Here is a 15058-nt window from a genome sequence, read left to right as displayed (position 1 = left end):
GTTACTCATTCACCACCACTACTACTACCACTACTACAACTGCTACTACTACCTGAAAGCTTATCTACTGCCTAGTATGTTCCACGCTATGGCAGCCATGTGCCTCTTGTACGTCACCCCTTTCCACATGTACACTGTATTGCTGTTGCTCCCAATTAAAAAGAAGGACTATTCTAGGCTTATTCTGACATTTAACACTTGTGCATGCATTATGCCCCGTTAAAGCATACATTTTGGAGGCTTGGTTCCAACAAGCTAATCTTTTTCTGACAAAAATCACATGTGCGTGTTATATGGGCAGGCATTTTAAACCCATAAAGGCTTCATTTTTGGAGGCTTGGCCTTAACAAGCCACTCTTTCTGAAATTGTGTCAAGTGTCTGGGTTTCCAGAAGCAACTAAATGATTTTTGGTCTTGTGGGCCCTGAAGAAATGAAGACGGTGGTCTGTGGTGGTGGATCAGAGATGTCCAGTTTCTTTTTTTTTCTCCTGAGGGAGCTGTGCTTGTGGTTGGGTGTGTGCTTCTGAGTGGGAGGTGAGTTTGTTATGTTTAATGTTTTCTTGGCTTTTGCAAGCGCAGCCTTCCATTCATTGTTTACTTGCTCACCTGTCAACAGCGCAGCGGCGAGCAGGTGTAACTACAAGGCGTCCCATTTATTTCAATGGGACGGCTCATTCCTATTTAAGAGGATAGGAATGAGCCTCCCAGTTGAAATGATTGCGACGGCTTGTAGTTACCCTACACCTACTCGCCGCTGAGCTTTTGATGACAAGCAAGTAAACAATGAAAGGAAGGCTGCAGTCGCATGGAGTGAGGCCTTATCATCAACCAGCTGATCGGTGGAGGGTGCCGGGTATTGGACCCCCGCCGATCTGATATTGACGACCTATGCTAAGTCATCAATATTAAAATCCCAGAAACCCCCCTTTAAGTTTGATCTGCTGCAGCTGTGGTTGCAATTTCCGCACTTGTTGATGGTGTATTTGGATATTGTGGAGAGTAAGTGGTGGAGAGAAGCAAGGTTGGTTGTGCAGGTAAATAAGGGTAGGATTAAAGGGAATAGGGTCATGCAGTTTGTGACAAGGACTAAAGGGGTTGCATTACGGCACAAGTATCTAGAGGCTAGGATTGCAGAGTTTTTGAGAGCCGATGGGGTTCATTTAAATGAAATTGGCATTGATCTCTGGTGTTCTGCCTTGCAGGGTGGGATCGAATTGGTGCTTTAGGTGTGGCAGGATGCAAGAAGGTGAGGGGGTCACGTATTGCATCAGTGGCGGGTCCTTGAAGTTAGTGGTAATTGTGACTCTGGTGTTGAGGGGAGGGAGCCAAAATGGCTCTGGACTCCCCAGGCATGTGAATCAGTTGTGTGATCTGGCAGAGATCTCCCCAGGTTTATTGCCCATGGTTGCATTGTTCTGCCACTGATCTCGCGCTTATCAGCTAGAGGTAGTTAAGGAGAGGGGTGGGGCAGAATTTCTTTAGGTTTTGGGGCACCAAGGACCCTCCCCTGGTTTAAAGGGTACATTCAGGGAAAGTTATTAGTTGTTTTGATTGGTTGGGAATTTAGGGAAGGACCTCCATGGGTTGAGGCCTTGTAGTTATGTTATTTATAATTTTTATGCTGTTTTGTTTAATAAAATGGCTACTGTGGGGAATTAAATCAACATAGTGGTATTGCCATACTGTGGCCGAATGAACATGGCCATTAGTAACGCCAAACTACGGGAGTCTTGTGCAATCGCCATAGCAGTGGTGCATGCCCAACTGTATTAAAGAAAATTAATTGCGGCCCAATGTTAGAAAGGTTCAATGCTAGAAAGGTTATTTTTCTTAATTGGAGACCAATCTTCCACAGTATCTCAATGAGTACAACTGATTAATACTGACCTATCCATGTATAAACTGACCTATGCTGCTAGGGGAACTCCAGAACATTTTCTAAACATTGGGACCCTTGGATGCAAGCTCAGACAAGTCTGGCTTTAAACTACTGTACTACAGCCTTGCTTGGTGTTGGAGCTTTGCTCCTTGCTTGGGTGTTTCTGCCCAGTCCTTGAGGGCCACCTTATGGAACATAAATTGTCCTCCCTTATGTACCCTCCATGTACCTTTACCCTCACTTGTTGTATGTGTGGTGTAGGTTTATGTTCTGGGTGTGTGTAGCGTTTTGTTGGTTGTTACATGTCTGGGCTGTTGTTGGTGTTGGTCCCCGCATGTATGCTATTTGTCCCCTGGTATCTTGATACCTCCAGAAGGGGGCTGGTTTCCCGGAGGGGTGAACCATAAGTCTGGATCCAGTGCTGCCTGGGGCTGCTGTGCACCTTGCTGTATGGGGCCCAGGCAGTATCAGCAGTGCTGGATTCCGGTGTGTGGTGTTGTTTGTACGGTGTCCTATTTGGTGTGTGAGCACCTGTACTTATGCACGGGTTCCAGTCGTGGTGGCTGAGGCAGGTAAGTGTGTCTCTGGTGTTCTTACCTGCCGATTCTGTTGCTGTATTCAGTCGTCCACTTTTCCCTGCAACTAGGCCTGTGGAGACTCTGGTTCATCAGTGTCTTGGATGAACCTAGTTGTCTCTTGTCCCTGTCTCCTAACCTCAGGGATATTCAGGGATTTCAGGGTTCTGAGGTTTCCAGTCTATGGGCCCTCCTACCTTAAAGGTCGGCTCATACAGTTAGGAGAACAGGGCCAGATTTAGGGATGCCATAGGAGGTAACCAGCTCCCTTTTCTTGGCAGCCTGGTCTGGCTGCTACCCTTATCCCTTTACATTGTACGGTGGGGGGGTTTCCCCACTCCCCACCGTGACACCGTGTGCATGAGGCCATAGTCTGCGTTTTTCACGCAGCCCTGGCCCCAAAGAAGTGAATGGGCTTCAGTGAAAAACGCATTGCATCCGGAAGCAAGTGTGGATGCAATGCGTTTTTCACTGATGGTTGCTAGGAGATGTTGTTTGTAAACCTTCAGTTTTTTATCACGCGCGTGAAAAATGCATCAAAACGCATTGCACTCAACTGGACGCAATCTCAGACAAAACTGACTGAACTTGCTTGCAAAATGGTGCGAGTTTCACTGAACGCAGCCTGAACGAATCCGGACCTAATCCGTCACTCTCGTGTGAAAGAGGAATAAGTCCCTCTTTTATATTTCTCCTATCTTTCCAATCCACATTTGTCTTTTTGTCTTTCAAAAATGACATAAAAAATGTCCACTGAATGTAATAACTACTCAGGTGAACATCACCGTATACTCCACTTTCCATATTACTGGAACAATAGTACAGACATCTAAGTACAGTATCTAAAAGAGCTTTGGCTGATGAATAGCCACAGTCAACTACTTACCTTTTATTAACAGACACTGGGATTCTCCAGCCCTTGATCTGGCTCAACTCAGTGTCCGATATTTCAATTTGCAGAGGTAGTCGTGGAGCCCAAACTGTCACTTCCAGCTGGGCTGTTATGTGCTGGTACGTGAAATTTACAATGGTGTCCACTTTACTTTTCATTTCTTTGCCATTTACAAAGATTGAGTCACATCTGTCAGAAACCTGAATAAAAGAAAATCCAGTATTTAGCTTGTATACATGTATGATACACGATAAGCGTATTAAAGGGGTAAAGGTTACTGAGAGGTTGAGAGATTATACTATGTTCTATTTGATCGAATTTCGAAATCAGATTTGTCTCGACTTTGGATTCCAAATTTTTTGCAATTCCATTGGGATAACCTGTGGAGCATGTTTTAATTTAAAAATAAAGGGGGACATTTATCAAACTGGAATAAAGTAGAACTGGCCTAGTTGCCCATAGCAACCAATCAGATTACACCTTTCATTTTTCAGCTCCTTTGGAAAATGAAAGGTGGAATCTGATTGGTTGCTGTGGGCAACTAAGCCAGTTCTACTTTACACCAGTTTGATAAATCTCTCCAAAAATCTGACAGTACCGTGTGTTATTAACAGGCACATATATCTACAACCATATGTGTCATTGTCACTTTGGACATTACTAATGCTGTCTTGGCTTTAAAGAGTATTAATGGGGCTGAATACAGTCCTAGGAGACCACAGAGTGTCATACATGACTTTTCAGGGCAATATGAGCACTTTCAATTTGGGCTAAATTTATTCGTAGTTGGACCTGAATCAAATCTGACATAGGACCCAGAATGAATTTCAATTATAATTTAGGGATTTTTATTCCCAAAAAGGTTTCCATTGTATGAAAGCAGGCAGAGATATGGAAAATCTGAGAAATGGATAAGGATAGTTATAAACTGAATAAGGGCAGAGCTGCATACACAATAGCTTTACAGCAGTGTGTGCCTCCATACGGCATTGTATATAGCCATACAATGGTGTACCACCAATGAGGCCAGGTGAGGCAATCACCTCAGGCAGCACCAGGTAGTGGCAAGAGGGGGGCAGCCGAAGGACCATGGGCTGAAGGGAAGGGGTTAAGTTAAGAAATTGGCATTGGGGAGTGGGGGCACCCTTTCAGTTTTCGCTTCAGGCAGCAGAAATGCTAGGTGCACCCTGTTGCCATATAGCTATCTCTATAAATAGCTGTCCACTGAAGCTAGTCTACATTGTTTTCTGTCTGACACAAAAACACAATACATCACAATTTAAAAAAGGAGAGATTTGGAGATACAGTAAGGGCCCTTTTCCAAGTGCCAATGTGGGGCCATAACAAGGGAAGATCAATGATATAACAAACTGATTGGCGCTCCTTTAGGATCTTCACACAGGCTGATACAAACTGCGTGTGGGACTAAATATTAGTTTTAGTATTTTTGTATCAGTATGATCACTTGTCCCCCTTACAGTGTTCATATTGTCAGCAGAACATCCCATTTACTAGGGCACCACCTGCAGTATGTTCTTTTCCTTATTTCTCTGTCCCATTCGCTAAAGTGATCACTAGAGATGAGCGAAGTGTAATTCGATCCGAATTTCAGGAATTATTTGATTTTCCTAGAAGCCGAATTTCCTCGTGCTTTGTGTCAGCAATTCGATTAATCCTGAAATTCAAACTTCCGCCTCCATTTGCGCATGAAGGGCCGCCAGCCTCCATCTTGCTTGAAGATCTTGGCCGAAATCCCGTGCGGCGCGAGATTACATCATCACGTCGGCCGGCATGATGACATCATATGTGTTTTTGGCTGAGATCTTCAAGCAAGATGGCGGCGGCCGGCACATTGCGCCCAAATGGACGTGGTAAGTTGTCCATGTATTTTTTAATGCAATTTCCCACTGTCCATGTGAGGTACAGGGCTGGTTCTGTCTTTGCAAGAAAGAGGTTGCCATGTACTATATGATGTCTGATTTTTTTACATGAATCATGGGATAAACCCTTTAACTGTGGAATAAAGCAGATGAAACCATTTTTAAATACTCACTGACAAAAAAACAAAAAATAATGCACTAAAATAGAAATGTTGGATTACTGCATAACTTAGCATGCAGTTATGTCTCAGGCAGATATGTATGATTACAGGTCTGGTCTGACACTGAGTCTTGCCACAAGAAGGGCTTCCCCCGCTGCCCTATAAAAAGTCTCCCAGAGGCTACTTTTGGGTAGTGTACTTCTTGATGAGAGATCGTTCACTGCTAGACTCGCCTCTACGATGTACTTGAATACATTTTGCTCAGTTGATGGACTTTGAGAGGGTGCCTATCACTGGACTGAGTAAAGTAGGGGGGGTCATTTCAACTAATTTGTCACCATCTAGGCCGTTCTGTTCTAGCTGTTAGGATGTCTTGGGAACAGTGGTTATATGAGGGCAGGCACATATTGCGCATTGGCTCTGGACAAACCACACAGACTACCAATAAAGGGGAATGTTTGATCTACAGACAAGCATGGGCAGCTACCAGTCCACCATACAGACAAAAGTGGCCTCTTCATTACACACCCTCTGCCCGGACCGGCTCAGACTTTAACTAGGTAGAAGCCTTTCAATCATCAGCAGGTGGGCAGGGAGAGCAAGAATTCAAGAATAAAGGTCCATTCACACGTCCGTTTTGGTGTTCCGCATCCGTTCCGATTAAAATCGGAACGTTATGCGGATCCATTCATTTTCAATGGAATCCGCAAATAATCGGAGAGCACTCATGGTGCTCTCCGATTCCGTGATTCCGTTCCGTTCCGTGGGTTCCGTTATTCGGATCCTGGAAAAAAAATATACCCTGTCCTAATATTTGTCCGATTTTGCGTTCCGTCATCCCATTCTAGTCAATGGATCCGTCAAAAAATCGGATGACATGCTAAAAGCATCCTCATGTCATCCAGATTTTCGGATCCGCAAAAAACAGGAACGTTTATCTGGAAAGGTAAAAATACTGACGTGTGAATGCACCCTAACCATGACTCTTCTCAGGTGGCCGTGACTCTTTTCCAGGCCCAGTCTGCAATGATTGTGATGTTTGTTCTCAGGAACCATTTACTTTTAACTTATAAATGACAGACCGCTGAAATTAACTCACCTGTCTCTACTTTATTCTGCCGTTAGTATGGGCAGCATAAAGTTGATGACAGGTTCCCTTTAAGAAAGCTGTTCCTGGAAGTCTACTTTCACACTCACGTTTTGAATTTCCGTTTCTGAGCTCCGTTCAGGGCTCTCACAAGCGGTCCAAAACGGATCAGTTTTGCTCTAATGCATTCTGAATGGATAAGGATCCGCTCAGAATGCATCAGTTTGCCTCCGTTCAGTCTCCATTCCGCTTTGGAGACAGGCACCAAAAACGCTGCCTGCAGCATTTTGGTGTCCGTCTGATGAAACGGAGCCAAACGTGACACCTGACACAATCTGGCACAATAGAAAACGGATCCGTCCTCCATTGACTTTCAGTGGTGTTCAAGACGGATCAGTCTTGGCTAAAGTTGGCTATGTTAAAGATAATACAAACGGATCCGTTCTGAACGGATGTATTATCTGAACGGATCCGTCCATGATGGATACGCACAAAACGCGAGTGTGAAAGTAGCCTAAGACGTGTTGGATTTATTAAGGTTACTCTACTGATGTGATTTCTATTAATGGGATTGACTGTCGTAGTTAAGGTTAATTTCACAATAGGAATCTATGTAGTCACAGAGCTCTCTGCTTAATCCCTAGAAAGTAAGAGAGGGATAAAACAAACACACATTCTTAAAGACCATTAACATCCTTGTCATTTCATCGTGTAATGTGTCATAAATGTCTCATGATATTTTTAAGCACATTAATCACAACCATTGAGGGACACTGCAGCAGAAATGTTAAATCAAGTAGGTGCTGTCTGGGGATCTTTGTCAAAATTAATATCAGACATGTATAATTAAATGAGGAATGTGATGATAAATCATTGGTCGACATGACAGAAATGGATAAAGCATGGCTAGGTTTGAGAACTTCCTCCATAATAAATGTTTATAATAGAGAGAAGAGGGGGAGACTGATAGAGGAGAGACGGAAAATAAAAATAAATCGCGCTTCATGATGTCTCCTGAGAGTTTTTTTTAGAGCAGATGATTTGTGAAAGGATTTCTTTGTGTCATACTATATAATAATTAGAAAGCCATATCTTTCACATAGTTTGCTTTCTTTACTTTCTTTTTTTTTGTGTTTCTTCATTTTTGGATGTGGGATTGACCCTCATCATCAATTCAAATAATCTATATTACAAGGGGTTGAAAGGGATTGGCGAAACACAGGGTTGTCAAGGATAGAGCCACCCACGTCAATGAGTAGTGTCTGGTATCCACTTGAATAGTGTTGACCTTCAATTCCAGGCACAGCCCATGGACATGAGTAGCACTGTTTCTGGTGAAGAAGCAGCCATGTTTTTTTTCTAAGCAACACAACCCTTTAATTAACTGACCTAATTCAGAATCACATTATTATCTTCTAAATAAGTGGGTTCCACAGATACCACGAGCTTCCTAGTTGTCTGACAGAGTACTTAGCAATTGGTTTGAAATTCTTGTAGAACAAGTGAAGTTTGTAGTCTATGTAAATTTTCCTAGAACTATGGGAAACTGGCTTGTCACATTTTGTGACATCCAGTTCCATATTCCTGGCTGTCCCGACCCCATAAACATATCTAATTATATCTATTTATCTATCTATCTATCTATCTATCTATCTATCTATCTATCTATCACTTCTGTGTGTACATCTCACCATGTCAAGTTCACATGTAGCAGCCACCAAACGATTGTTTGTGACACACTATGCCGCTAATTTAGTATGCCCAGGCTATTTACACAGCATGCCATTTATACATTTTGTATTAGTACGGCCATGCAAGGTAAATAGAGTGCCGTAGCGTCTTACGTTAATTCGTAGCATGCTGGATGTTCACTTGGCAGCTGCTACATCTGGATATTTCCATAACATCTGTTGTATACAGAAGATCCTATATTAACCACCAGCACATGCATCTACAGCTTCACCGTTTTCATAGAAAATCAACCAACCACACAGCTCCTATTTACATAAAATAAAATTAAAATAAAAATCTATTGACGATAGCGCTTAATGAAACAGAGTGCTGTGAACATAACCAATAAACGAATCTTAAGAAGAAAAATCTGAAAGTACATTATAGATATAGTTTGGTGATAAAGCCCTGCTGTGAGCTTGTAGGGGCTCTGCTATTATTATTTCCGTTTGATAAGGAGCATTCATTTTGTTGGCGAATGACTTGGGTGAATCACCATGTATTATTGAACAGAATTGGACTGTCGTCCAAATGGCTCGGGATCAAAGATAAAAATACAATACAATACAGAAAACTGTGCACAGAAACGGTAAGGATAGAATATAAAAGTGTGAGAAAACGGCTACATGCATGTGTACATACATTAGATATATTGCAACTGGATAGTTGGGTACTCCGGCCTTAAAGGAGTTTTGCGGGTTCTAGCTATTGATGAGCTATCAATATCGGATCAGTGGAGGTCTGAAAACCTGGCACCTCCGGCTGTTCTTACTACCGGCCGGCGAGGGAATTCAAATGGAGCTGAGCTGCAGTAACCCAGTACAGTCACTAGACAAAGGATGGAGCTTCCTTCTTCCAGCCCCTGTCACCGTTTTTCCAATACAGACGGTTCCTGCCAACACATGATCTGTGGGGGTCCGGAGTGTCGGACCTCCACCAATCTGATACCGATGACCTATTCTGAGAATAGGTCATCAATCTAGAACTTGGACAACCACTGGATTGACAATTCAGTTTAAAGAATGTTTTCTTTATTAAGCATTAGCTGGATAGACTTTTTTGGGAGCACATTTTTTTAAGTCAAAAGATTTCACTTTTGTGACAAATATTTTTATAATCAGTGCTTTTTTATACAATTTTTATGATGGCTATAGTGGAGGAAACAAAATAAAGACACTTTCCATGTGCTGTAATTATAATTCACTGACTGTGCAGGCGCAAATGGACTGGTTAGGGAGCAGGATACTATTCTATCTCATGCATGCGCTGTGGTGATGAACGTGTTAGGCTACTTTCACACTGGCGTTTGTTTCCGTTTGTGAAATCCGTTTAGGGATCTCACAAGCGGTCCAAAATGAATCAGTTTTGCCCTTAATGCATTCTGAATGGAAAAGGATCCGCTCAGAATGCATCAGTTTGGCTCTGTTCTGTCTCCATTCCGCTTTGGAGGCGGCCACCAAAATGCTGCTTGCAGTGTTTTGGTGTCCGTCTGATGAAACTGTCCTGGCACACAATGTAAGTCAATGGGGACGGATCCGTTTTCACTGACACAATCTGGCACAATAGAAAACGGATCCGTCCTCCATTGACTTTCAATAGTGTTCAAGACGGATCCGTTTTGGCAATGTTAAAGATAATACAAACGGATCCGTTCTGAACGGATGCAGACTGTTGTATTATCTGAACAGATGCGTTTGTGCAGATCCATGACGGATCCACACCAAACGCGAGTGTGAAAGTAGCCTTAGTAAAGACTAACACATTCATTGTGGGTTGTAACCGGGCTAGGATCATGAGCTCAATATTCAGCGCATGATCCAGAAAGTGGAAAAGTTGTTTTACACATCTAGAGGGAGGGATGGGTGGGATGGACACAAAATAAAAATAAAAATCTCAGAATACCCCTTTAATGGGGATCTCAAAGATTCTAAAAGAAAAACATGATGTTCTGTCATGAGGAGTAGTATTTAAACTTGTTTTATATCTTTACTGTAGCCAAGTGGAAAAACCCTAATGAAGATACTTACTTCTGCCCTTAAATGTCACGTCCACCCTTAAATTAGATTTGATTACAAGATCCTCCAAACGCATCACATCTAGGGCTCAACTCGTTTACCACCGTGGTGAAATAGTTTGTTAATGAAGCTTAACTTGCCTGCAATATCCTTTGCTCCCCCACCGTTTGCTCAATATCTGCTTTGATACTGCTACGGCTAATGACTGACTGCAGTGGTGACCAGTGATGGCCAGTTCGCAGTGTTCGCCAGCGAACACATGCGATCTGCCATCTTAACTGACAAGTCCGGCGAGGCACAGGTAAGTCCTTACCTGTGCCTGTGCGCGAGCCGGTCTGAAATTAAATGCGGTCTTTGGGAGCAGGCAGTTCCGAGAACGGCCCCAGGACTTGTCAGTTAAGATGGCAGATCGCATGTGTTCGCTGGCGAACACTGCGAACTGGCCATCACTGGTGGTGACCTGTCCTCTTGTGTAACATGACCAATTTACTGGCAGGTAGACAGGTCACCACTGCAGTCAGTCATTGACTACAGTAGCATCAAAGTGGATGTTAACGGGGGTGGGGGGGCTACTGAACACAGTGGCGAGGAGCAAAGGAGCTGGGACCCAGTGGTGGGGAGCAGGTGAGTATGCTTCTTTTTTTAGGTTTAGCCAGGAGGGGGAGTCTGCTCAAACATCATCAAAAGGTGAACGAGCCCATTCAGTGCAAGAAACTGGCAGAGCATGTCACTGTGAGTTTCCATTCTGGACTCTGCTCCTCTGACAGGCTCGCCCAGCATTATAATGATTTAATGTCCCTGTTAGACCTGGAATCTACTGTTTCTGGCCTAAAGGACTTTTCCATGACTAAATTGAATTAGACAGCACTGCAGTATTATCAGCAAACACATATAGAGTACAATTATACTATATATATGGCTACTTGCAGTGCTTCATAACCCCTTCCTGCCGCAGCGATTTTCCATTTTTGCGCTTTAGTTTTTCACTCCCTGCCTTCCCGAAGTTATAACATTTTTCTTTTTCCGTCCACATAGCCATATGAGGACTTATTTATTTGTAGCACAAATTGTACTTTCTAATGACACCATTTAATGTTGCATAGAATGCAGTGGGAAGCTTGAAATTCCAAATGGGGTGGAATTGCAAAAGTCAAAATTGGAAAAACGCAATTCTGCCACAGTTTAATGGGTTTTGTTTTTACAACATTCACAATGTGATAAAACTGACTTGTGCTCTTCATTCTCCAGGTGAGTACAATACGGCGATACCACATCTGTTTAGTTTTTCTTGTATTTTAATACTGAAAAATATAGTTATGTCTTCAGTGATGTGTGAGGGTTCATTTTTTGTTAATATCAATTTGGGGTCTGTATGACTTTTTGATTACTTTTTGTTACATTTTTTTTAAGGTAAAGTGATGAAAAATTGTGAAATCATCCAGTTTTATTTTATTTTTCGTTACGCGTTTTCGCATGCGGCAATGCCCATGATGTTGATTTTTTAAAATTCTCTACTACCTTTCTGGGTTTCGCGTCCCCACCTATCCTTTGGTTGAACTTGATGGAGTATTTTTTCAACCGTATTAACTATGTACAGGTAAATATGTCTAAGATTTTTATTTTTATTTTGGGGAAAGGGGGGTGATTTAAATTTTTATATATTTTTTTATATTTTTTAAAACAGTTTTTTACTTTTTTTTTAGATCCCCAAGTGGACCATAACATGCAATCATCAGATTGCAATTTGTATAGAGCAGGCATGCTCAACCTGCGGCCCTCCAGCTGTTGGAAATCTACAACTCCCATAATTCCCGGACAGCCTACAGCTATCAGCCTACAGAAGGGCATGGTGGTAGTTGTAGTTTTACAACAGCTGGAGGGCTGCAGGTTGAGCATCTCTGGTATAGAGTAATGACATTTTCTCCATTATCCTATGCAGAAATAGCTATACTACAATTCAGAGCTGCCACCTTTTGGCTTCAATTGTAATATAAAAGTAATGAGCCTGGAAGCCTAGTACAGGTCTCAGGCTCATTATTGACATTGAACGCCTTCCCTAATCTCCACCAGGGGGAGGCGTTCCTGCCTATGAAACACGCGTCGGCCTTTGAGATGCTACAGTCACATTTAACCACGATGTTTGAGGGGTTAAATGGCTGCGATCGACATTACCGCTGATCGCAGACATTAACCGCGTGTGTCTGTTGGTGTCTGCTGTGTGAAACAGAGATGAGTGAGTGTCATCTCAAAAGAACCAACATCTGCCATGCACATAGAGTGGATATCGTGAAGGGGTTAATAGCAGAATTTCACAAATACAGTATACAGATTACACATTATTAAAAAAAGGTACCCCCCAAAAAAATGTCTTGAACCAATGAACAAATTCAGCCTTGGCCACAGGTTTTACTAAAGATAAAGAGTGTGAATGACACTAATAAACTGGCTCGTTAATGTTTCTAATGCAGGTGAATGAATGTAAATTATAATAAAATCTTCTCAGCGCCGTCATCATTTTATTTTACAGGTCGTAAATGTTTACCTAACTAGGAGCTAACCTGTTTCCTTATTGCTGCCTCATCCCATATACGCAGCCTGGACGTTCTGGTCAGCAGTTTTCAATTACATGTTTAAGGGAACATAATGTGCTTCATTAATTCTTAATGTCGCCAAGCTTTCCATTGATGTAAAATCTTATTTAGAATTCAAAGGATCCACTTGAAACGAGACTTGTCCTTCAAAATAATCAGGAAAACGCAAGAGAAGCTTGTCCCCAAGAACTGATTAAAACAATTTTCAATCACTTCCCCTAAGATAACACATTTGTTGCTACGTATTGTGAAAATGAAAAAAAAAATTATATTTCTCTCTCTGGCGGAGAACATGAAAGTGATTACAATTTAAATATTATGGTTGCTTATCTTTTCAGACTCTTTCTTGCTGAAGTGAAAATCTGAAGCATGATGGTTTTCCTGTATACCCAGTACAGGAGTCTACTGCTTAAAATAAAAAATATTCCCTCCCGTTCCCTGTATGTATACACAATAGGTAGAGCTCTGCCAATTCACTGCAAACAGGCTATTAAATCAACAGAATTAAGAACATTCACAATACTTTGTACGGGAGCAGCCTCTTTAGAAATCAACAGTTTTCTTCTCCATAAACCACCTACTGTAGGCATTTGTACGGTTGAAAAACAAAAATAGCTCTACCGGCGGTGCTACCAGTCGTTGGATCATTACAAGGACTAAATTGTTCCTGTGTTACCTTTAGAACAGTGAGTCAGTAATCAAGGCTCGAGCTATACTTCAAGTTATAAGGCTACTTCTGATTAAGCAAAGAGTATTTATTTCCAATGTGACAATATTATAGAACTGCAAACTAAACTCACAAAATAAAAAATGAGGAATTAAACTGGAACTTGACAAGAAAGGCCTCATGCATAAAGAAGAGCCGCGTGCATGGCAACTAGTACCACACCTTCCATCCTCCATAGCACTGCTGGCTGCCGTATTTACAGGGATATCCTCCTTTACAAGCATGGGACAATTTTTATGCTGAATTCATAAAAAAACTAATAGAAAAAAGAAAATTATTATGTTCAATATACAGTTAGGTCCATATATATTTGGACACTGACACAAATTTTGTTTTTATTACCTGTTTTGCAAAAACATATTCAAGTTATAGTTATGGTATATAATGGACATGGACATAAAATCCAGACATTCAGCTTTAATTTCAGGGTATCCACATTAATATTGGATGAAGGGGAGTTTCAGCTCCTTTACATGTGGCACCCTGTTTTTAAAGGGATCAAAAGTAATTGTACAATTGACTCAAAGGCTGTTTCATGGGCAGGTGTGGGCAATTCCTTCATTATTTCATTCTCAATTAAGCACATAAAAGGCCTGGAGTTGATCTGAGGTGTGGTGCTTGCATTTTGAAGATTTTGCTGAGAAGTAAACATGTGGTCAAAGGAGCTCTCCATGCAGATGAAATAAGCCATCCTTTATCTGCAAAAACAGAAAAAACTCATCCGAAAATTGCTTCATTATTACGAATAGCAAAATTAAAATTTTGGTACATCCTGAGAAAGAAAGAAAGAAAGCACTGGTGACCTCAACAATGCAAAAAGACCTGGACACCCACGGAAGATAACAGTGGTGACTGATTGCAGAATAATTACCATGGTAAAGATAAACAAGTGAATAACACTCTCCAGGATATAGGCGTATCAATATCCAAATCTACAATAAAGGGACGACTGCATGAAAGTAAATGCAAAGGGTTCACTGCACGGTTCAATCCACTCATAAGCCTCAAGAATAAGAAGGCTAGATTGGACTTTGCTAAAAAAAATCTTAAAAAACCAGCACACTTCTGGAAGAACATTCTTTGGACAGATGAAACCAAGATCAACCTCTACCAGAATCATGGAAAGAAAAAAGTATGACGAATGCATGGTACAGCTCATAATCTAAAGCATACCACATCATCTGTAAAACACGGCGGAGGCGGTGTGATGACTTGGGCATGCATGGCTGCCAGTGGCACTGGGTCCCTAGTATTTATTGATGATGTGACACAGGACAGAAGCAGACAGATGAATTCAGGGTTTTTCTGAGAAATACTGTGTGTTCAAATCCAGCCAAATGCAGCCAAACTGATTGGTCAGCATTTTATAATACAGATGGACAATGACCCAAAACATAAAGCTAAAGCAACCCAGGAGTTTATTAAAGCACAGAAGTGGAATATTCTTGAATGGCCAAGTCAGTCACCTGATCTGAACCCAACAGAGCATTTCACTTGTTAAAGACTAAACTTCAGACAGA

At 41.8% G+C, this 15058-nt stretch overlaps 1 protein-coding gene across 1 annotated transcript in view; it reads right to left on the bottom strand.

The window, feature by feature from the left end:
* The window catches only part of TMEM132B (transmembrane protein 132B), a 695177-nt gene that overhangs the window by 27890 nt on the left and 652229 nt on the right, over positions 1 to 15058 (bottom strand). Inside the window, exon 6 of the mRNA XM_040416233.1 lies at positions 3341 to 3546. Coding sequence (XP_040272167.1) covers positions 3341 to 3546 — 206 coding nt within the window. The remainder of the gene's footprint in view (positions 1 to 3340; positions 3547 to 15058) is intronic.

This window comes from Bufo bufo, chromosome 2, assembly GCF_905171765.1.
Source record: "Bufo bufo chromosome 2, aBufBuf1.1, whole genome shotgun sequence".
NCBI classification, from domain to species: Eukaryota; Metazoa; Chordata; class Amphibia; order Anura; family Bufonidae; genus Bufo; species Bufo bufo.
This window is presented reverse-complemented; position numbering and strand designations above follow the sequence as displayed.